The sequence below is a fragment of the Odontesthes bonariensis genome, chromosome 19 (assembly GCF_027942865.1).
Source record: "Odontesthes bonariensis isolate fOdoBon6 chromosome 19, fOdoBon6.hap1, whole genome shotgun sequence".
Classification (NCBI taxonomy): Eukaryota; Metazoa; Chordata; class Actinopteri; order Atheriniformes; family Atherinopsidae; genus Odontesthes; species Odontesthes bonariensis.
Genome location: NC_134524.1, coordinates 22795846 through 22819301, shown reverse-complemented (window position 1 = coordinate 22819301; position 23456 = coordinate 22795846). Strand labels below are relative to the sequence as shown.

At 42.2% G+C, this 23456-nt stretch overlaps 1 protein-coding gene across 1 annotated transcript; it reads right to left on the bottom strand.

Annotated features, from left to right (window-relative positions):
* Positions 1-6743: 6743 nt before the first annotated feature.
* On the bottom strand, positions 6744-19724 carry rasl11a (RAS-like, family 11, member A). Its single transcript, XM_075451546.1, has 8 exons — positions 19180-19724; positions 13916-13972; positions 13697-13779; positions 11820-11860; positions 11607-11736; positions 11274-11349; positions 9473-9549; positions 6744-7405 (listed from the first exon to the last, which is right to left on the bottom strand). The coding sequence occupies exons 1-8, from the start codon at positions 19334-19336 to the stop codon at positions 7259-7261; spliced, it is 768 nt and encodes a 255-aa protein (XP_075307661.1). The 5' UTR covers positions 19337-19724; the 3' UTR covers positions 6744-7258.
* Between the last annotated feature and the right edge of the window lie 3732 nt (positions 19725-23456).

Sequence of the window (23456 nt, the reverse complement as noted above, 5' to 3'; positions counted from 1 at the left end):
ACATCTCCTCCCTCCCTGCTCAGAGGGTCTTGACTTCATCCCAGAAAGCGACCTCGACTTCCCGCCGCCTCCTTCGGATAACAGCTGGTTTGTGTCCTCCAACATGCTGCTTATGATGACGTTCTCTCCCATAGTGGTCACCAGAACTAGAGCACCCATAAATTTATGTTTTGCTTGCTTTGGGTTTGCGACAAGCTGATATAATTTATCTTAGTCTTTTTTTCCACTGTGTTTTCATTCTCCTTAACATAGCTGTTGCATTTTTGACTCTTGAGCGTATTTAACTTCTCCCGCCCCTATGATAATATCCTTCAAGGAGACTTAATTCCCTTCGTTGTGTGCAGCACAAATCCCACGGTGGAAAGAGCAGAGATGGACATAATCAACCGAGTCGTTGCGCACGATTCTGCGCATGATTGCGTGATTGCAAATGATTGTGAATCATTTAAATTCTTTACTTGATGGGAAATGGCACGCTGAATGATATACGCACTGACAACATCTGTTTCAGGAAATAGATGATTAGGCATGAAAAAGCCGAGCCGTGCTCTGCACGTATTACAAACAGCAACCAGAAAGTGAATGAGTGGAAAGGAGAAACAGAGAGCGATGATCACATGACGGTCAGAGGCCTGAACAGAGAAGCAGGTTCAGCACGTCTTCTGTTGATCTGGCTCAGCTGACCCTAACAGTTGAGATCTTACTAAGTCGTGCTACGAACTTGGTTTAGTCAGTCCAGGTTTTTCTACTCCGGATATGTGCACGTTCGTGTGAAACAGGTGGGTTTGGCATTAGGTGATCAAAGATCAAATGCAAAACACTTTCAGACCAGTCGGTGGACCTGTTGAAAGTTCACTTTCTGTCACCAGGAATCTATCATTTTTCTTTTTCCTCTTTTTTTGGGGGGCTTTTTATGCCTTTGTTAGGCAGGACAGTGTAGAGAGACAGGAAGCAGGGGACAGAGAGAGGGGGATCAACATGCAGCAAAGGGCCATTCAATGCGTGACTCAAACTAGGGACAGCTGCAGTGAGGACTAGGGATGGACATCGAAAACCGGTGCTTGTTGAGAACCGGTTCCCAGTGTTTCAATTCCTTGGAATCGTTTGGCGATTTTGCAAACGATTCCCTTATCGAGTCCAGTGGGCGCGAATGACGTCACCACGCAACGTTGCGTGGCGAGTCCAGTGCAGCCAGCAGTCAACAGTAAACATGGCGCCCAAGCGGTACAAACGCTTGAAAGTTTGGTTACACATCCCTAAAAAAGATGACAAGAGGGCAACTTGCAAAGTGAATATTTCACCAAAGGGAGGTAATACTACCAACATGCAACAACTATGAATGAATGATTAAAGTCGGTGAATCTGAACCTAGCAACGTTAGCATGTCCTCGGCTAACATTGCAGGTAACTAACTAACTAACTAACTAACTAACTAACTAACTAACTAACAAACACTGCCTAAATTAATGCCTCGGTTAAATGAATGCCTTCTCAGGCATTACATTTAGATGAAATCATGAGAGACAGAGCCTTACTGGCTCAGAGCCAGAGGCTGGTGGTACTACCCCCAGTTCCCATCTACCTCTAGCTTCTCCTTTCACCAGAGCAGGGAAGAGTTAAATTACCCAGGCCATGATAGACCAATGTGGACCTCACCGTTGTTGGGTTTGTGAGGTCATGACTCGGGTTACTTCTAAACTAAACAAAGTTGATGCTAATCGACCGGTTTGTTGTCCTTTTTCTCCAAATGAGAATCGATAAGGGAACCGATAAAGAACCGAATCGTTAAGCAGAATCGAAAATGGAATTGGAATCGTAAAAATCTTATCAATTCCCATCCCTGGTGAGGACTATAGCCTCGTACATGGGGCACTTGCTGTACCCACTACACCACTGACCGCACCTAGGAATTTATCATTTTTAATGAAAAGAGTTTCAGTTGTCTGTCAATTTTATTTCTTCTTCTTCTTCTTCTTATTATTATTATTTCATTTTGACATTTTATGGAATATACGTGGATACGTATATATATGAACGCACAAATCATATTTGATGCAATCTTGTGTACTGTATGAGAAAATGGCAAAGATTGATTATTTCTACCTATTTTTTAAATAGGTCTCCAAACATTCCCCTCTGCTAACGTTTCTCTCATGCATTCTGATTTTTAGAGAAGGAAATCAAAACAGAGTTCTCCTGGTCTTACCGCGGTTTAGTCGTTGTTATGAGGAGCTTAACTTCTGAAGGAGTCCATTGAAAATAATTTATCAATGTCTCTTCAATGTCAAAGAAGTATTAGCCATGCAGACGGTGCCAAATTGTATTTACACCAAAAACAAAGTACGGATTAAGTGGCTGTAATTAGGTTCCAGTGGGAGTCTCTGTTGTGTTAACATGTGGAGCCCAGAGCCACCAGGCTCCGACCAAACACAGAGGTTGACGGGACACTGTGACACAAACTTGCTTGTTTGTGTTTGAAAGTTTCCCTATTACGGCCATGAAGCCTCGTGCCTCGCAAGCCCACAGCCGGCAGTGAATGTACAGAAGCCCGTTAGTTCTGCTCCTCGTATTTCATTCAGCCCCACACATACACATTCAGTTTTGCCAACGACGGGAGAAGCAGAGGGGTTACGGGCAGAAAGAAAAATACATATGGGTCCAGTGTGCTGGAAAGATGAATGAGTTCCACATGTTTCTGACTGACAAAATGGCACGAGCAGCAGGGATGTTTGTTGCTGGCTTCAGCAAAGCAGGAACATTTGTGACAAGTCTGTCAACTCCAGCGAATACTGCACAGCTCTGCAAATACACACACACGTGGTCAATTACTGGGAGATAGTTGTGTGGTGATGCCTGTGGTGATGAAACAATAATTAGCTTGATAGGGGAAAAAAAGAAACAGCCAGAATGAAACTCTTTGTATGCAACTATTTACTTTTGCTTGTCAGCTGCTTTGGTTTATCACACGACACCGACAGCTGGTCTAACATGAAGATCAGGCGAAAACGCTGCTCTTAAAGTGCTGATAGATTGTTCCGTTATCTTTTAAATTGGCTAATAGTCGAAGTTGTTTCATCGGGATAACTGTTAAGTTGCTGCCAGTACTTGTTTAAGCCATCAGTACATTTTGATAAATGGCGTTTTCCATTTAACAAATAAAAAAATGTTAGAAAATAGTAATTATCTCGGTGCCTCTCCTGGCATCTTTTGGTGCTGGCGTCCTCCATTCAGCAGTAAGAGAGAGATAAGGAACTGGGCAGGAAAACACTGTTTGGGACTTCTTTCTGTTCTCCTGTTTCCTCTTGATCTTCAGCCCTTAGCTGATTGTTTTTCATCCTGTAGTCTTTATGCTTATTATCGTTATTTTTCCTCGGGGGGGGGGGAAATATCCCAAGAGAAGGGAGTAAAATGGAGATGGACAGAAATCAGCTCCTCAACAAATCCAAAGAGGGCAAATGATATTTGTTGTTCAAAAGTCTGACTGGTGGTTAAAAAAAAACAACTCCAGTGAGTGTGTAAACATGGGGGTCAACGGGGACCCCGAAATGAATTTTGTCCTCTCGGGAGGTTAGTCCAGTTATGAGTGCGGACTGTCCTGTGCGTGTAGCACGTAGCACAAGCAAAGATCCTGTTTGACGCGGCTTAATTTGTCTTACTTTAAGATGATTTAAACCGACTGAACTCAATGATCCGTTATATTGTTATGGATTATAGAGCTAGAAGCTAAGTAGATATCAAAGATCTTTCAGGGTTCCGTACATTTGTGTCTGATCCCAGTAGCTCCTTGCCCTTTACCCAAAAAAGGCAACAGTTAGCGGAGGCTCACTTCTAAATCTAGCCTCATAAATGTCACATTAGCTCTTCATCTATCACATAAACTCACATTTGAGGTTCATGCTGGAGCAGATAAGTGGCTTTGAGGGGAAAACAGAAAATTCCTCCTTCAGTCATCTGAGAATGTAAGAGCTCCAGTGGCCCACAGGAAGGAGCTCTTTATGGTGGTGGTGGGTGTGTGTGTGTGTGTGTGTGTCTCTGTGGGGTGGGATGTTGGGAGCTCGAATGAAAACACAAGAGGAAATTAGACCTGAAGTCGTTGAGGATAGTGAAAAAAAAAAAAACAATCTCCTTTTCCCTCTCTCTCTTTGACACACAAACTATTTCCACCCTTTGTGAGGATGTTACATTGACTTCCATTCATTTCCTGAAGCCCCGAAAATCCTCATGTGTGAGAGTGTAAATGATTTATGTTTCGTGAAGTTGCTTTTTGCCCACAGAGGCCCTCAAAGTGTTACTGTGTAAACACATTTATGTGCCCACTGGTTGAGTAGTACATCTACTAAAGCTGCGACACGCATTCGCACGCAGTTTGTTCTTGGCGTCTGTCAAATCCATCTTCTGATTCAACGTGCACGACTGGCGAAACTTCATCTAAGTTTTCCACCAGACTGTGGAGGAGTCCTGCTGCTTTTCGGGGTCATAGAGCAAAAGGTTACGAGTTGGGTTCAGCAGACAATTTTTAAATGTGTGTGTGTGTGTGTGTGTGTGTAGTGCCGAAGGGTGAGAGTGGCGGTTCATTGACCAACAAAGAAATTCCAGATGCTGAGGAATTTGTCTTTATTGGGAATTCTGTTTGTTTCAGAGAGAGGAGAGGTCATGAGAACAGCAAAAAAACAAAAAAAAAACACACACACCACAGACAACATGCACTCCTACATCCTTTTATGCTATTGGAGCACTTATTTATTCCCTCCAGAGAGCAGAGACTGTATCCTCAAGTGTTAATTCAATGTCAAATTTCAAACCACAGAGGAGGATATACAACCCCACAGCACTGAGACAGATATTAATCTAGAGTTTGCTTTATTCGGGCCAAGCGATGATGGGAAGAGTTGTACTTATTCACTAACATGTCAGTTACTGGAAATATATTTTGAAGTGTTTCTGGTGATGAATTTGGGGGATTAAACAAATGTGAAACCATCAAGTACTCTTGCAATGACTGGAATTTACGATTGGATCTTCCAGTTTAGAGAAATCTGGATATACCACTGGAGAAAAAAAACACTTTATCCAGGTTTCCGAACATTCTCTGTTGGTAAAGATCAAAGTGGCTGAGATGTTGGACATCGATGCTTAACTGGTCCACACTGACAAATGGAGGTGCTAGGGATCAAACCCCTGATCTACTGACTGAAAAAAAAAAGAAACAGCGAGCCACAGCAGCCCACACGATCATGTTCGCAGGGGCGTGAGAAACCAGGTTTCTCATGCCACATGTAGACATCATGTTCAGAAAATGATTTAAACCTGGACAAGACTCTCAACAGAATGCTAACGAGCATGTAATGCTAAAAAAATCTATGGCAGTATGTGGCTGCCAATATTAAAACCGATCACATTTTATTCCACTTCAATTAAACTGATTAAGTTGGAAGATCATGACTAAGTGCAAATGTACTCATTCATCATTTACTTAAAGGAAAACGAGTGTTCAGTATCCTCAGGAACCCTTTACCCAGATAATAGATCATTCAAATCTAGCTTCTGAATGCGTTTGTATTCTTTTCTTTTTGTGAGGACTGTATTTCCTGTAAGATAAAAAAAAAGCAGGTTTAAATTTAAAACCAGGCGTCTTAGACCCACAACATACATGCAGAAGACAAGACATGCCACTTTTCTCAATATAATGAAGTAATCCTTTTAACATTTTTTTGCAGTGCATTAAGTGACATTAGCATCTTTAATTCTTCAGTCATGCACAATAAAAGCCTTGCTAAGAACAAGAGGCTCTCTAGGTACTGATATTAAGATTTTTAATTTCAACTTGATTTAACGCGGGAATTGTTACGTTTGCGTGTCAAGCTAGCAGTTTGTTATATGGTTTGTGGCACTTTGTTTATCCAACTTCCTGGAGCGCAGGGCGGTCTCCTTCTGCAACCCACTGCGATTTTAAAACTTTCTCATCATATTCGAGGCAAATCAAGGAGAGAGAAACCTGCGGCAGAGTTTCTTTCATCTATTGTAACTAGGGCTGGGCAACGATTAAAATTTCTAATTAATCACTTGATTTCCCTGATTAATCAAGATTAATTGCATTTGTACGCAAAATTAATCCAAAAGTAGTGTATAGCTTTTAGCATTTAGTCTTATTTTAAATGTGCTGCCATATGAATGAAAGTTCCATAACATTTGTTGTGCAAACACACTTTTAACATCAGCATCTTTCTGTAGTTTTTATGTAGAAGCCTCGCTCCACTGTCTGTTTCCTTGAATGACTTGCTGCTATCAGTTGTTTGTTTTGCCTTTAAATGATATTTTAGACTGGAACTACTACGGTGATAAGACAATTCAACTTGGCAGTGTTTACAGATGACTTCGGTTCTGTCGACTCCACCGTCTGGAAGAACTTTAAAATGAAAATGGCCGAGTAAAAGTTCCGTACCCTTCTCCATGTTTGGTGGATCCGCCGATTACTTTCTTTTCCGGTTCCGCAGCTGACAGGAACAGACTTTTACAAAATAAAAGCCTGTGAGCAACAGACTTTAACAATAATAAAATAAATAATAAAACCTGCGCTATTGGGCTATAAAATATTTATCGGCTAATTGTAACACCTGTAACACTAAGCAGAACACAACTCAATAACCCCACCCGCCTAAACTAAACAAACTACAACAGGTGGGAGATGACATGAGATACAGAGGTTGATATGACATCAATGTCACACATGAGACTGGTTAAAATCATGAGTGTTTATTGTTCTGACGCCTTTAATTTACATGTGTCACGATGCAGCCGGTAGTTTTGAACCTAAAAAAACAAACAAAAAAACAAGATATAAACTGTCCACAGGTGTCCGAGAGTTTTGTTGACATTCACAACCCGCTCAAGAGAATCCAGCCAAGGTTCAGTTTTCGACGTGTCTGCCTTGGACTGCGTTCCTTTAGTTCCTGGGAGCGGGCCCTGCTGACTGCAAGTCTCTTCCAGAGGAGCTTGGCAGCCAGAAGGCTCCATTCATTCTCTGCCTTTATCTGTCCATCTGATGAGAACTCCTTGTGCTCTTTGAAAAGCTTTGATCACTTCGGAGCGGCTCAGCCGTGCTTTTTTTCCGTGTCATCAGTGGCTTCAGACCCCGAACTCAGAGGTCACAACTCTTCAATACCTCCTCTTGTGATTTTTCTTCCACCTTGTAATTTCCACAGCAGACTTTGGTGTGGGCTTGTGTGCGGCAACTGCGCGTTGTCGTCCCCACCTGTGATCAGATAGTTGTGGCTGACTTGACTTTGGAGGAGAGGACCTGCCTGAACCTCCTCTTCAGCTCTTGCATGTTGGGGGATTTGGGTCTGGCCAGGTGGAGGCCCCCTCTCCGTTTCTCCCCGTTCCCTCCACCCAGTGCTCGGATCACCTGGTGGAGAGAGGAAGAAATTTCTTTTGTGTTTTTTAAGAAAAAAAACAGAAAAAAACAGTTTTTCTGCTTAAAAATGTCACAACTTGGACGACGTGTTTTGCGATAAGTTGCATAAAGTACTATATTTCATACATGTTTAGTTTACACCGACTTTCAGCGGATAATTTAGCAAATCAATTCTCAAAACCTTCTATTAAGCCATTGGTCTCAAACTGATCCTTGAAAGGGCCGGTGTGGCTGTAGGTTTTTGTTCCAACCCTGCAGCATCACAGCTGACTTGTTTCATTCAATCAACGGAACTGGTTAAAGCCTCTAGCATGGTTGCCGCTAGCGCAAGCCTAGTCTGCTGGCGCGAGCGGTGTTGATGACGTCACGATTTCGTGCCGGCTATATACGGTGGCGCAAGTCGTTGCGCCAGTAGTTGCAATTTTCTCCGTCACAGAGGTGTCGCTGCTACGTGAAGGTTACCCCTACTCTACGACCACTAAAGTGGAGAAGAAAACAATATCACTGTCATCAATGATACTGCTGCAGTATCTGGATAATTTTAATTTTTTAATTCAGTCAATAGAGATGAAGGTCTGAAGCCCCCGGCATCACCACTTGGAGTCTCTGGCCTCTTCTTTGCCTTCACGTATCTGTCCCGGAGCTTCTTCCACACATTCTTACAGAACTCTCCCTCTTTCCCCAAAGTTCTGCCAATCTCTGTCCACCAGTTTTGGGAGTTAACGTGCTTCCTGTGCTGTTTCACTGCAGTTTCGTACAGCTGCCTGTACAAACGCACCTCCTGACTGAGCCTGGTCTCACATCGGTCCATCCGGTTTGTCGTTCTCAGCGCAGCCAAGTTACAAAAATCGACTGGTGCACGACAACGCGCTGCGCCGTCTTTTCAAGGCAAGCGCCAGGCCTGAAACGTCATTTTGACGTCACGGGTCGGCTGCGCCGTGAACGACACGTCAACTGTAAATCCGCCTTAAGACCTTCAGTGCAGACAGTTCAGTTGATTGAATGAAACAAGTCTGTGATGGTGCAGGGTTGGAACAAAAACCTACAGCCATACAGCTCTTTCAAGGGTCAGTTAGAGACATCTGTATTAAGCTATAGTAAGCAGCAAAAAAAACAAAACAATATATATTCCTTGCACAGCACCAAACACCAGTCACAGTTAGCAGAATGCTGGTAAACAAAGTGGAGCATTTAAGCTCCTAGATAAAAAGATATTTCCCTTAGGAACAGGTGGAGGCCCAAAACGGAGCAAAAAGTAAATACTCGAAAAACGTTGTTCAGAAGGACAGAAAACAACAAAAAAACGACGCAGCAGTTGCCCAATGAATCTAAATGTTGCTACAACTGGATGTGGAAATTAGCATTGCCTTGCTAACAATTAGCATAAAATGTTTCAGTTTACCACTCGTCTTTGTTGCCCCCAGAGGCCGAAATTGTTGTTGCAGTTTTAAAGTCCTGATGAGGTAAGAAGCAGATTCGAAGTAGAACTTTGACAGAAAGTTGTGTGGTTTGTGAAAACTGGATTATAGCCACAAGAGAGAGCAGAGAGATGCTCAAACATTGTTGCAGAGAAGTGCACATTTAGATAATATATTTCTGTGGGTACGAACATACGCCCACACACCAGCCCTACCCCATGTTACACATTACACGCGGTTGGTTGAGTGCAGCTTTAAAGTACCTCGCCAGTTTCTCACGTTCTCTGGGGAAAAAGCTGAAGGTTTAGGATGCTGCGCTCTCCAATGCCACAAAAGGAAAAAAAACCTCTCAAAATACAACGAGCTGATGGGCAAGAACCCGCACGCCACCAGAAAAACAAATACACAGGACAGAACCATTTTGGTTTCCATTTCGGGGCCAAAAAGACAAACATGCGGTTTTACTGTATTTTCTGTCCATCAGTGGGAAAACACAGAGTTCCCACAGAAAATCCCTGAAAGTTTGGTGGGTTAAAAAGTATGGGCGCTTTCATACGGACAACTCCTCTATAAACACAGGCTCTTTGGTTCTTCATCAATCAAACATTTCCAGCCGGCAAACAAAATGATAAGGTCCTACCTCCTGACAGAGATGCAGGAAGGCGGTGTGGACCCCCTCGTGGTTCTCTCTGGCGGAGGCCTCAAAGTAAACCCCTCCTGCGAAAAGAGAGCGTTCAGATCAGGACCGGACCACTCTTATCCTCTTGGTAACATTCAGCATTCTTCTCTCACCCGGCATCATGCGAGATATAGTTTGGATGCATATCAGAGGCAACACATCAAAGCAACAAGCAAGTCTGACTTTGAATCGAGTATTTTAGCGGCTGTAGATTTCCCCACAGCTGATAAAAGTCGGTCGGTGGTGATTGGAGCTTTGATCGATGTCTGTCAAATTCTGCCCTGGCGAGACCAACGGGAATTCTTTTGATTAACAAGGACAACATGACAGGAAGTGAGTGGGCGGCAATAGGTTTTGGGACAGGAATTGACCTTAAGTCACGGAGTCTGGATTCTGAAACGGAGATGGCTCAAAGTGAGCAGAAAGGTTTGGGCCACGATTAAGAGGCCAACTCACGTAACGTCCGAAACACAGCTGCATACCTGACTCATTACACTTGTAAAATGACTTGTAAAAAAACCTCTATTAAGCTGAGTTCAGAGTATAATAACCAATCTGAAATTAAACTGATCCTGATCCCTTCATGTTGGATGACTCAAAACACCCAGAAATACACTTTCATGAAAGAGTATTTTTTACTCTCTCTCTTGTCATATGACAACGTCAACAGCTGTTATGATTCCATGAATGTTTTGTATGGCACATTTTGAAGGATGACGGAAACAGCAAAAATAACAACCAAAAGCACTTCTTTTTCTATTGTTTTGCAACAGGTTTCAAGGAGGTTTTAAGCCTAGCTCACGCGACGAGATGCGATTAGTGACGCTTTGAGCTTTCCAGTGAGAAGGTGTAAAGAGAAACTTTTTACAAATAGGGTAAATCACCAGGACCTCTTGTGTCATAGTGATTGATAGACATGGCTGGAAGATAAAGTCACATGAGTCTGGGTTTAAGTCTGGAAAGAAATCTTGTTTTGTGTGTCTTGTTTTTAGGGAAGTGTGAACGCACCATGACTTCCAGATGAAATCCAGATCGCGTAGCGTAACCAATGACACGATCCTGAAAATCTGGTAGTCTGAATCTGCTTTTACCTTTTTTGAAAAAGAGTTAAAGCTTTCAGTGGAAGTTGGAAGCACCTGTTCCGAATAAGTTCCGACTTCAACATATGAAGAAATCATCATTACCAAACTAACTGGAAACGTCCGGACCGGTTCATTCATTTTTATGGCTCGTGTGAGTGACTTTGGTTGTTCTGTTTCTGGTTGTTGACGGTACTACTTTTTACTCTGTTTATAGCCTTGCCGACACAGCCCCTTCCACCATGCAGGGTAGTTTATTCGCTGTCATCTTTTATAGCAACTTTGTGGCTTCTTCAACGTGACGACCAGGTCACGTGTATGGCTGTGCATGTTCAGGGCCCAAACGGGTATTTGTTTTTATGACAGGTGGTGTCACAACTGTAGGGGGAGCCAAAGAGCAAACAATTAGCTAACATTTCTAGTGTTACTTTAAGAGACTTCAGATTTGGTTTTCTGCTTCTTTTCCTGTGTTTTTCTGAACATTGTTAGCTAGCTCTTTGGTCCCTGGTAGTTGCTCTCTGGTCCCTCCTGGGTGTAATTAACACTGCCTCCAGTTAAAAGACGTTTTCCATTTATTCTCAAAGGTTATGATCACAATTAAAAAAAGGTCTGTTTTCATCACTGTATAAAATGTAATTCTAAATATGACCAGAAGAAGACGAAACAGCAGGAACACGCCTCACCTAGAGAAGCTGCTAACGTCTCGCCTTCGTCTGCAGGCACTTGTCGGGCTCGGAGCAAATCGCTCTTGTTTCCAACCTGCAGCGGATTACAGATTATAACACTGATTAGATTACAGGATTAAGGTTAGCAGGTGCCTTGTCTGCTCTGTATTAGAGTATAATATGTTTGAACTGCTTATTGAATCAATACAGACTTAGACACTGAAAGAAAAGACATAACCTGAAACCAGTAATTCAAAGGAAAAGTCACTGAAAATCCCAATATTAAACCCTTTGAAATTGCTTTTGTGAGGAGGTCTTTATTTGTTCATGTGACTGGAAACACATACTGACCAGTATCACTGGTATATTTCCGGAAGGGTGAATGCGCCTGACGTGCTGGTATAGAGGCTGGATGGTTCGGTAGCTGTTGTGGTCTGTGATAGAGAATACCAGCACATACCCGTCTGCCCAGTAGATCGACCTGGGGGGATCCAATTATTTAAGAAAATTAGCTGAGGCCATTAAATTCAATTCAAATTCACATTCATGGGATATCAACCTGACCTGTTGATCTGCTCCTGGCAGTACAGGCCTTCAGGATCGTCCTATAAAAACAGAAAGACACACAGTTAGTATGTACAGTGGTAAAATGGGTAAGCGGGTGGGGGCAGTTTTACTGAGGCCTTTTGACCAAGACAAATGGGTTAGTATGGACCAGCTATTTTAGACTTTAGACCACCCACACGTCGAGTCAGGAAGAGTATACTTGTTCTTTCCCAGCTCTTTATGTATACTTCTCTCACATAATTATTAAGCAAAAACCTATTTTGTGTCTGCATTTTGAACACAAAAGTATTAAAAGACGAAGCTCACGATGAAGACCTTGACTGCCAAAAGTCCTGAGCAGTAAATTCTCAAGCTCTTGGCTCTGCACACATGCATCTTCTTGCCTCCATACATCACTCCTGTGTAATGTCTGAGAGGGGGCCTATTCTGCTGGGAGTGACCTCGTCACCCTCCCTTATCTCCCCCACTGTAAGAAAGGAACTCTGAAGTCTGGCTTTGTAAACAGGCTGCTTGTGTAGCTAAGGGCGAGCTGTGTGGCACGTTGCACTCATTAACTTCCTTTTCTTTTCTCCTCTTTTTACTTCAAATCCATTTTTGACATTTCTTTCTTTAACGGGGATTGTGTAAGTGAAAATGTAGATAGGAAATTAGGCAACCATTAACAAAAGAGATACTAACTAAGGATCTTTTAACCTAATGAATGGGGAAAAACTCTTAAAAGATATGTAAGCCATTTTACAAAAATAGCTTTTATCAATGGGAAATCTGGACATTTTGTTATCTCAAGCTAGCCATTTAAATGCTAGCAATAGGCTTCAGTCAAATTCCAGAAGAAAGAAAAAGTTCTAGCCCCATAATTACTGAGATCTGACTGCGCAGAAGGAACTATATGAACGATACCGCAGAACTCGTCTGTATTTACTGTACCATTTTCTCATAAGAAGAGCATCACAGCGAGTATAGAAGCTACTAGCTAGTTAGCTTCTTTAGTTCACGAGTCTCTGGCTATCAGCTCCTTCAGAACTCCACAGTCGAGATAGATATCTGCACATGTTTAGAAAGGGTCAGGTAAATCAATCTCAGCACCAACACTAAAAGACTGTGCATCTTTCAGAGGGTTAGGGTTACTTGATTTGAGATCTTGGTAAACTTTTACAGAATAATTTCATGAACTTGATTGCTTGTTTCACATCTCCCTCAATAAAGCATAAAGTTCCTTTTTGTCAACTGTGGCCCCATTTAGAGTAAAACAGGCTATCGATCAGAGTACGAGTAGAACGGTACAACGCTGGGATTAACAAGCCACTACCCAATGGGCAGTTTCCACAGTTCTCAGTTGGAACAGCCACTTGCTCATAAGTTCCTGTTTCGATTGATAAAGATGGCGGCGGCCACAATGGCTTCAAAACAGTACGAGCACACGAGCACACCAATCAAAAACAGTTCTAACTCTACAAGGAAGTTTACACACTATTTTCTATTCTTTTTTTTTTAACAATAAAGCTCCTGTAACTATGGTTACCAGTACTCCCTTGTGCCGTGGTTAAAGAGCAACAGGTTGGCAAGTCTTTCAGGGAATGTGTGTTTATGTACAACAGCTGAGCCCAAAAGATTTGGAAAAAAGAAAAAGAAAAAAAAAGAAGAAAGAAAGCCGCATCAAGAGAATTCCAGTTCCTCACCATACCAACGGTAATGGCTCATCACTCATTTCAATGGCAGCTGTCTATGCTGCATTGTCAGAAGATAATATTTATGTAATTGTCTGAAGACACTTTTTTCTTATCTTTTGGCTTTTCAAATCATGTTTTGATGTTCACATCCAACTTTTCTATTTATAATCCAAGTGAAACGTGGCTGCTGTTTCCATGAGGTACCTGGAGTGCCACACAGGGTGTATCCTGGATCTGAAGCGACACTTCCTCCCCATCCAGCGTGACCTTTCTGGAGTAGAGCGCTCCTGCAGAGACAGAGGGGATTCGGGTGGATGGATGAATGGACGGAGTGAGAATGCCGGATCAACAGTGGATTTTTCCTTTCTCTGCAACGGTTGTGTTTGGCAGAGGCGAAGGGCAGACAGACCGACAGAAACTCACCTGTGTTTGCTTCATAATCTCCAATGAACCTCTTGGTCAGAAACCTGACAATCAAAGCTGCAAAGAAACAAATTGTATCAGTCAGAGATGCAAAGGAGGGGAAGGAGTTTAACGCTCATGTAATGCATAATATTCAGAGCCACTTTATGACACGACAGTGTTAGAACCCTCCTATAGCATTCAAAAACTAACCTGCTGCATCCTACTGGTCGATGGAACACTATACTTTTGCCACGTGCTGGTGGAATTTCCCATTTCCCTGACAAATGGTTTTGATCCTCAAGACCTTAGTATTGGTGAGATGAGCTTAAAGAAATAAAAAAAACTCGAAGCCCAAAGTTTTAAACGGTTAAAACGAGACACCAATATAATAATCTGATAATACGTTATCTGAAATTATCTCAGCCAGTTGTTAAGTCTTTTAATTCCATACATTTTTTCCCCCAAAAACGGACTAGTCTGAAGAAAAACAAACAGTTAAAAAAAGAAAACTGGAAAAGGATTCACATCCTCAGCCAAACCAGTGCTCCCGTTCAAAGGGCAGAGATTTGCATCTCTACCGAAATTCGAAGGGATCTTTTTTTTGGACATGTTCCTGCACTTTTTGAACAGTTTCTAGAACTGCATCTTCTTATTTTTCTATGTTATCTTTGTGGCGAACAGGCAGTGTCCCCAACCCTCTGCCTCGCCTTGTCCCGTTTTTTTTTGTTTTTTTTCTGCTGTGAGAACATTTCTAGTTTAGTTCGAACTTTTGGACCAACTGTACAATGTCACAGGAAGTTAAAGCAGACAATCTCCTAAACAGAGACTTGATGCCATTACTTTTAGGTCTGGATTGTAGCGATGTTTTTTTGCATGCATACATCTCTGCCCACAACACTGTGTGTAGTATCATTGGGTTGGATGGTCCACTTGGTCAAACATTAGCATGTTCTCATTAGCAAAGCTATTCATGATCTGCTCTAAACTTATCTACAGACCTAAGTACATCAAAAAAGTATGGGAGGCTATTTTCTTCATGCCAAAGAACTATTGATTTTATCCATCCCCAATGTCCACACTGAATTGTGGTAAATATGCCACGCCTTCTGATTAGAATCAGCAGCAGAATCTCTTGAATCCCTCGATGTCTTCACAAAATTTGAGCCAGTCTTGAGTGTTGTGCCTAAAGATGGTGCTGCTGGTAGTAATAACATCATGATATTATTACCATGGCAACATTCAGCATTCAGCTTGTCTCCAGGCAGAATAGTGAGAAGTTTCAATTCAATTCAATTCAGTTTTATTTATATAGCGCCAAATACAACAAATGTCATCTCAAGGCACTTAAATAGTATAGTCCAATTCAAGCCAATTGGAATTCAATTCATTGTAATCATAATTATTTACAAAATAATCCAATTCATTCAATAATCCAATTCATTCAGATTAAGGAGACAAACATACAGAGGTGATGACAACAGGACGTACGTATGCTGTGTAAAGTCGATTGGTGCGCTTGGACCAAGTCCAGTGTGAAACCAAACCCAACTAGATTAAATATCCACAGTTTTCATGGTGATGTAGACTTTCAGGAGCGAAAATGTCTTTCATATCGTCTTGCATTGAATCCCCTTTTCTGTTTGTAAACCTTTTAGCCTAGTATCTTACATCATTGTATCCAGTGCAGTTTCTTGAGTGTTCCAGCAGATAAGAGAAGGAGGAAGGCTGCGCACCTCAAAACGAGACAATCAGAGAGAAGCTATCGATGACAACATCCTTACTCTGCCTATTACTCCTGAACTTCCAAACTGTAACGCTGCAATCCATTTGCGTTAGAACAGGGAACTTCAGGTGTGAAGCAATGGCGTCACGCCTTAGTTGACCATATTCCAGCTGGAGGTTGTAAACGCCGTAGGATTAGCTCATTGTTGTGTTCGCTGGCAAGGCGAGACATTACGACACAGACCAAGCATTGCTACTGATTTCCCAAATCGATTAAATTCCAGTTCAGAGGGTTCCAAATCAATCTAATTTCTGGTTTTATTCAAATAATTCAGTTTCAGTGCAAATTTGGCTTGGCTACAAAAGAGGTTTGCACAAAAGTAATTGAAAAAAATCCAAAACAATGAAATCCATCTGTTGGTCAGGTAAAGATATAAAAGTTTTGATTAGCTTTTTTCAGGGTCCTCTCGGCCGGAATATCATCTATATCCAAAATGCTGCCACACATCAGCTGTGACAATGCAACTGTGTTTTCCCTATCTTCCCGACATGAATGTTGTTGCTCAACGTCAAGGCCAGCCATGTGAAACTAAGCTCACCCAATGAGGCTCCTAATACTTATTATATGCCGAAAAATGGCATATAATAAGAATCGATTCGAGGAGTTTAGGAATCTATGTTCAAAATCGATATGAATTGTAAAATCTTTTTTTTTCTTTCGATTTGAACCCAGCCCTACACCGTAGTCACGTGTTCACTGACGGAGGTTCGACACTAACATGGCGCAAATGATTTAATCAAACACAAACATGAGCATAAACAGTGTATTATTGCACTTATCATCACTTTGTATTCACAGGGAAGCCATGTTGCATTTGGAGTTCTTGGCTGGTGAAGCTCCTCTGACATTCCAAGTCTGACCTAAGGGAACATTCCAGTTCGTTTTTCCTACTGGGAACTCCGAAATTCTGACTTCAAAGTTGAAATGGAATGCACCGTAATAACCCTGCCAGGGAGAGGGCTCTGTCTGCGTACAGCCAGAGAGGGGATGCAACTTGCTATGGGCATAACAAAACTTTCCAAATCACACACAAGATGTCAGAGCGACATGTTGCTGCAGAGAAGGCAGGTCACGTAGAGATGCTGGAGACAAGTGAACAGCAAGCTCTTTTCCCCCTCTTCAGCCAGTGCATATGCAGCAACAAAAAAACTCTAATCCTTTCGCTAACTTACTCGGTTACAGCACAAAACAGTCAGTCCTCTCAAGTTAAATGTTCATTCTAAACAGTTGTTTAGCACCAGCAGACGAAATTAGGTGTTAAGGACCATATCGTTCAAATGCATCTAAAGTTTAGATTGAAATGACATTAATATAAACCTACATAAGCTCTGTGTTGCCAGCGAAAAGCTTCCAGGGCATTTAGCGATTGCAGCACTAGACGAGCACCGTGCTTCGGTTTTTCATAAAGACATAACTGCTACACATCTCAGTTAATTAACTTACTGTCTTAATGCACCCGCTATGTGGAAATGACTTGAAGTAGCCAAGACCAGAAGTAGGCTACGTTTGAAATCTGGTATCCACTCATCGTAATGCAGCTGGAGTGGAGGTGGGGAACAGTCACTGGACCCTTAAACATGACATCAAGGTTCGAGACCACCATGGGATAAATATTTTTTTCGAGTAGCCTCATAATGAATGTGAAGTTGGACCATACCACTTAGCCCACATCCAAGTCGGTTGTCATGTTACTTTAGAAGTAGGTAGGAAGATATTTCACATCACAGCACTGAGACTGAAATGACATATGGGGTTCCACAGGGATCCATTTTTGGAAACACGATTATTCAATCTCTAAATCTCTGAATCTAAATAAATAATACAATAACTAACCAAATTATGTACAAATGGAGTATACGTGCTACTCACCCTAATTTGGGGATCTGTTTTCTGCAAATAATGACTGGATGCAGCAAAATTTCTAGAAAAAGGACTGGCATAATTGTCTTTGGGCCCCAAAAAGAAAGCTAGCTAAGAGTCTAGCTGACAAACTTGGTGTTATCCCAGACTCATACTTACACTGTTATGGCCACATGAAACCAATAACTTCCTCTACCTTTTTCCCACTTGAAAACATTGCTAGAGTCAGAGGAATAATGACACTGAAAGGCTAACACGTGCCTTTATTTCCTGCACAATGGCCCCTTTACAGAGCTGTCAAAACAAGCCCGTCAGACTAACTCTGTCCATTACGAATGCCTTTGCAAGAGCACCGATGAAAACCAGGATATATGATCACATTACTCAAGTTTTACAATCCTGACACTGATTCCATAGTCTCTCTGCTTGTATATAGGTTTTTCCATGGCTCAAAAACATCTTGACGCGCTCTTGCCATATCCATGACCTTGAAGACACCTCGGCTTGGCCTTTTGATTCCCCCGAAACTTGAACCAAAGGCTGCGAGGCAGCATTTTGATCTGGAAAAGGCTCAGACTCTGACCACTTTTAAATCTGAATAAAAAAAAGCCGGCCTTTTCTACCGTTTAACGGTTGCCACCTGTTTCTCTAAATCATTTCTTACCATGTAAATCACTTTGAGTTACAGAAATGCGCTACATAAATAAAGCTGTCTGCTTAAACTTTAGGGTTTTTTACTGTACCACTAATAGGACAAAAAGACTTGCTGCTTTGTGTTTGTACACTAATGTCTTTGATAATTCTCACAGTTCATTGCAAACTGTAAATCCCTCATAGCAAATTGTAGTGTGGCTTCCTCATTTGTTTCCGACTCCACTGAAGACCCTCAACCTGATCATGGGTGTCTGAAATTTTACATGAAACAAGCGAAAACTTTTTTTTGATCTTCACGGATACTTAAGTCAGTTTCTTTAAATCCAACTTTATTTGCGTTTTTGCTCGGTTGTCAGGTTTTTTTTCTTTACAAGGAGCTTTATCTCGAGGAAATCTGTTTAATGGCTCACAACATGGCAAAAATAATCTTTTTTTTTTTTACTGAAATAATAAAAATGATCCCCGTTAAATGGATGTTCTAGCTACAGGCTACTAGTTTTTTGCACTGGAGTACATTTTGTTCATACTACTTATAACATAGCATTAGTTGTCATTAAATTTATGAGTGTTTCTTCTGTTAATTACTTAGGTTCTTAATTACATGCTCCACCAATGTTCTATATTGACCGCAGCTTCAAAATTAGCATAGCATCAAAATTAGCTGGAACTATAAAAAAAAATAGCAATACGAAAAAAGTTAATTGTCGCCCCCTGCCGGTTGGGTTTGGTACTCCATTTCCAACATCTTTATTTCATTTCAAGCACACAGTCCCAATTAAAGGCTATTTTCCCTCTTTATATAATGCAGGTTTGTTCCTGACAATCACGAGGTTGGTTATTTATGTCGTGATGCTCGCGACCCGAGCCAACGTTTTAATTCCCCTCAACGCCTCAAATAAACTTTCAGCCCATCTTTTAAACTTTCCCGCATCCGTTTGAAATGTTAACTGCGTAACTGCAGCCCTAAATCCCTCCACAGCCATACCGGTTTTGCCGACGTTGCTCGCCCCCAGCACCACAATCTTCACCGTCTTGTTGGGCACGCAGTCCAGCAGGGGATACTCCGGTATGGGGACCAGCAGAAAGTTGCCAGACCCGCCGCTGTTCATGGTTCCCGGTGCAGGGTCGCCAGTCAGCCGCATTTAGCTCCCCTCTGCCCTCAGATCGGCTCCGTTCTCCGTGGGAAAATAACAACAGATCCCTGCGCCCCGAGGAAAAAAAAATCCCTCCGTAATATTGCGGAGGGCTGAAGCGCTCCTGCTGTTTATTCTCGGAAAGAGAGTATCCTTGGATTGGTTATAGCAGCCGACAGAAATGGTCGTTTGTCCTAAATACCCCAATAAGTATCCACAAATCCTAGTCCCTGATTAAAGTTTTTCGTAGTATGAGTGATTTAAGACTTTCAGCCGCCGCGTGGGTGCATCATCCAGCGCATATTATTGGCGTTTGAAGTCCTACTTAAAAGAAGAAGAAGAATATACTCCGGTCTGCAGCGGTTCCAGATGCCTCTGGCTTCGGATAGAAAGCAGAAAGAAAGATGAGAGGGAGGGATATAGACTCTGATCCATCCCCTCTGATATTCCCGTGAGACCAGTATAAATGAAGCTCCGCTTCCCAGCCTGGACTCAGACGCCCTGACATTTCCATAGATACGCGACATAAACTTTTCTCCCAAATCAAAACCCACAAAAGAAATGACGAAGTGTGTAGAAAATAAGCAGAGAAAAGAAAAATAGGTTAACTGATAGAAGCTCTTGTTTTGTGGCTTTTAAACACCACGTCTCTCTCTGCAGTGCGGGAATGTATGGGGATCCATCGGTGTCCATTTTATGGAACTCTTTTTTATCGACTTAACGACTTAAAACATATCGACTTAAAAATTCCAAATCTATTTTTACACTTTCATAGATTTCAAAACGACATTCCGTTATTTTGGCGGGGAGGTTGTCCGTATCCAAATATACATGCACAGGAGCATTAAAGGGAGCATGTTTAACTCTGTTACAACAGATGGAGATATGAACTCTTTAAACTTCTCAGCATTAGTTTTTTATTTTTATTTTTTTTTGTGCTTGACCTATTGCATCCCAGACTAAAACACCTAACACTTGACAAACAGTATCACTGGCAGTAAATCAGTACAGGACCGTGTCGAGTGGCAATCTATATTATAAATCATTATAACATATCTATTAAAGTACAAAATAAAAAAAAACAACAAATTGAATTAGCGTTGCATGAGAAAAGCTGTTTTCTTTTTTCTTTAACAACGATAAAACATTTTGCACATCACCTGGAGCTGACCCAATGGACAACACTCCAAACCCTGTACACGACAGAGTAATCAAAGAGCCGTTTGATTGTCTTCAGTCAGAGGCTTCTTCAGCCCCTGTCATGGTGCTGCGCTGATTGCCTGTGGTTTTGGATGCTTCTTCCGGCTCTCTGGCTGTTGCACCTGTTGCTCATCACTGAGCAGCTCTTAAAGGGATAGTTCGCCTCTTTTGCTAGTTGGCTGGGGCCACAAAAATAAAGCGTTTTGCTTAAAAAAACAATATGCGTTCCAAAAGAGTAAAACATTTGCATCACAAAATCGTTCATTCAGAAAAAGTCAGACCTCACAATCGCTTGGCGCTATTTTCTCTCTACCTTCGTATCACTATGGGCTGTGTAAACTGTGCAGACCGAAGTTCAGACAGAGCAGTCCCCTGCTTCCGAGCAGTAAACACTGTGACAGGTGCGGCTATCAGCAGGTGGCTGAACGCAGTGCGAAGGGAGAGAAAATAGCGCAAAACGATTGTGAGGTCTGACTTTTTCTGGATGGACGATTTTGTGATGCAAATGTATTACTCTTTTGAAAGCATATTGCTCACAGGACGCAGCAGGGGGTAAGTCAAATTTAATAAATGATATTGCTAATATGGGATGTCATACAGCTTCATGTCCAAAGAGGCGAACTATCCCTTTAAGGACCAGCTTGTGCACACAGCCTCTGCCGGGGTGCCTGCTCCTATAGTGTGGTAATCCGGCCATTTCGCCTGTGTTTTCCAGTGCTTCCTAGCTGGTAGAAAAGTGGCTCGCTCAACCAGTGTTCTGTACCAGTCTCCTTTGTACGAGTCAGCTCCAGCTGAGGACTCCTTGTGGACTTCGTACCTCTGCTACTCTCCCACCTCAGCCTCATACGACTCCAGCACATGTCAAGGACAACCAGTGATCCCCATCGAAATAACCTTGTCGACCATAACTAGTAAGACCACACCTTGGATGTTCTGTGGCTACACCTACCGGAATGAACTTATCTCTCTTCTCCTCCAGAGACTCAGACCCAGTGGCTGGATTATTCCTTTATAATTCCTTTGTTTCTCTGGACGAATCCATGATACAAATAAACCAACTAAATTTTTACCAGTCTGGGTTAAGGCTGATTTTCCGGAGACGCTCTCCGTCTCTTGCGTGCGTCGGCCAAAATTCCTATCTAGTCGTCGAGGCGACAGAGACCGCAAGGGTTGTGATTGGTCGGCTAACAACATCATTTCCGGAATCACTTTTCCGGTTTAGCGCCTTCCTCTCAGAACAACAACGCCGCCATTTTTGAAAGAGTTTACCGTGTGCCGGTCAACATTTGGTCAAAATTATTTGCATTTCAAAATCAATAAGCTCCAACTCCAACAACAGTATTTCTCTCTCGGGTACCATTGTTCACTGTGAGGAGTGGAACGGAGCCGGAAAGTGAACAATCAATCAAAGACTTTCACGACAGACGTCGCGAGATTGGGTCGTCTAACGTAGCGACGCCTACTGATCGGGAGGTGAATTACCTTGCGTATCCGACATCCCGACGGAGAACTTCGAAAGGACGGAGAGCCTCTCCGTGACTACGGAGAAGCATATTGAGGTCTTTAGGTCTTTCTTAAGAGTCAACATTTCATTGCCCCCTTGGGCTGCGACGGCACCGCGGCAATAACCTTACACAATGACTCTACGATGATTGTTGCACCTCACAAGTGACTGTTCTTCTTCTCGTTAACAATGTATTAATTTAGCTAAAAGTGTCAATCACTCAGTCAGTGGGGTTACATGGCACTGAAAGGATCGGATTATTGGCTAAATTACAATAAGAATGAGTTGAGCAAGGGTAATTATCCTTGGATATATGGCGGTGAATGAATCGGATCAGAGGCACAAAGCATGTCATACTCCGATACTATAGGTGGCGCTGTACCCATTTCAACTATTGCTAACAGAGCCACTTCCTGTTGACCGCTTCAAAACCAACAACAAACTCAGGCATTCGAGAAAATGGTGAATGAAGAGCAAGATGAAGCTACGTCCCTCTATATTTCGTTTGTGGTGAGCTGCTTATTGCACAAACGCGATGCACAACGGCGCATTCTCCATCGCGTTGTTTGTTTCTTTCCGACGGCGACAACAACAATTGTAATATCGTCTCTTCCAACTTCCGGTTCACGACCGCAGGGAAAAAATCTCGAGCATGCGCAGAACGCAAAGTCTAATTCACCACGTGCTTCACCCGTCTGCAAACATGTTTAATTTGACTTTCAACCAAGTTATCTTGGGGTCTTAATCCGATCGCGAGAAGTCCGATCCGATCCAATTTCTTGTCAGATTAAGGTGTCTACATGCACTTAATAACTCAATCTTATTGCAATTTAGCCAATTATCCGATCCTTTCAGTGCCATGTAACCCCACTGACTGTTAACTTTACCCCAACAATAGAATGTTCCTCTTTTAAACTGTGTCCGATCTGGAGTAACACCATGATGGTTTTAAATAAACCCCAGCCTCTTCAGTCATATGTGACAACCTCTTGTCGATATCGATAATTTTGGCTGGTGAAACCTGTTTTAAACTGGGTCACGAACTGCTGCTGCTGCTGTTTTAAAAAGACAAAAAATTTCCAACTATTGTAGGAAAAGAGAGAGACCACTGGTGCACTCATCCTACTGTCTGCACGGTGCTCCTCTACTCACTGATCCCAACAGACATGAAATATTGCAAGAACTTGGAGCAACTTCATTCAGCAGTTGTCTACTGTGGCGTTTTCTGACAAGAATATTTCTCAGTGTGTGAACTCATTTGGCTGTTTGTATGAAAATTATTCAGCCAAATTTCAGTTGGCAGTGGAGGACATTTGATAATCCTTCACAAGAAAGGGACCTGCATTTAAATATTGCTTACGTTGCATGTGCAAGAATAAGGAAAATGCATGTGGAGTTATAAAAGACAGCAGTCAGTTACCCTGA

Bases quoted from the DNA above. Each gene is read 5' to 3' on its own strand.
- rasl11a (XM_075451546.1), bottom strand. From the start codon at position 19,336: ATGCGGCTGACTGGCGACCCTGCACCGGGAACCATGAACAGCGGCGGG. The intron at 13,973-19,179 runs GTATGGCTGTGG...GTTTCTTTGCAG, and splicing joins GAGCAACGTCGGCAAAACCG to CTTTGATTGTCAGGTTTCTG. The intron at 9,550-11,273 runs GTGAGGCGTGTT...CTCTTTTCGCAG, and splicing joins GACGTTAGCAGCTTCTCTAG to GAGGGGTTTACTTTGAGGCC.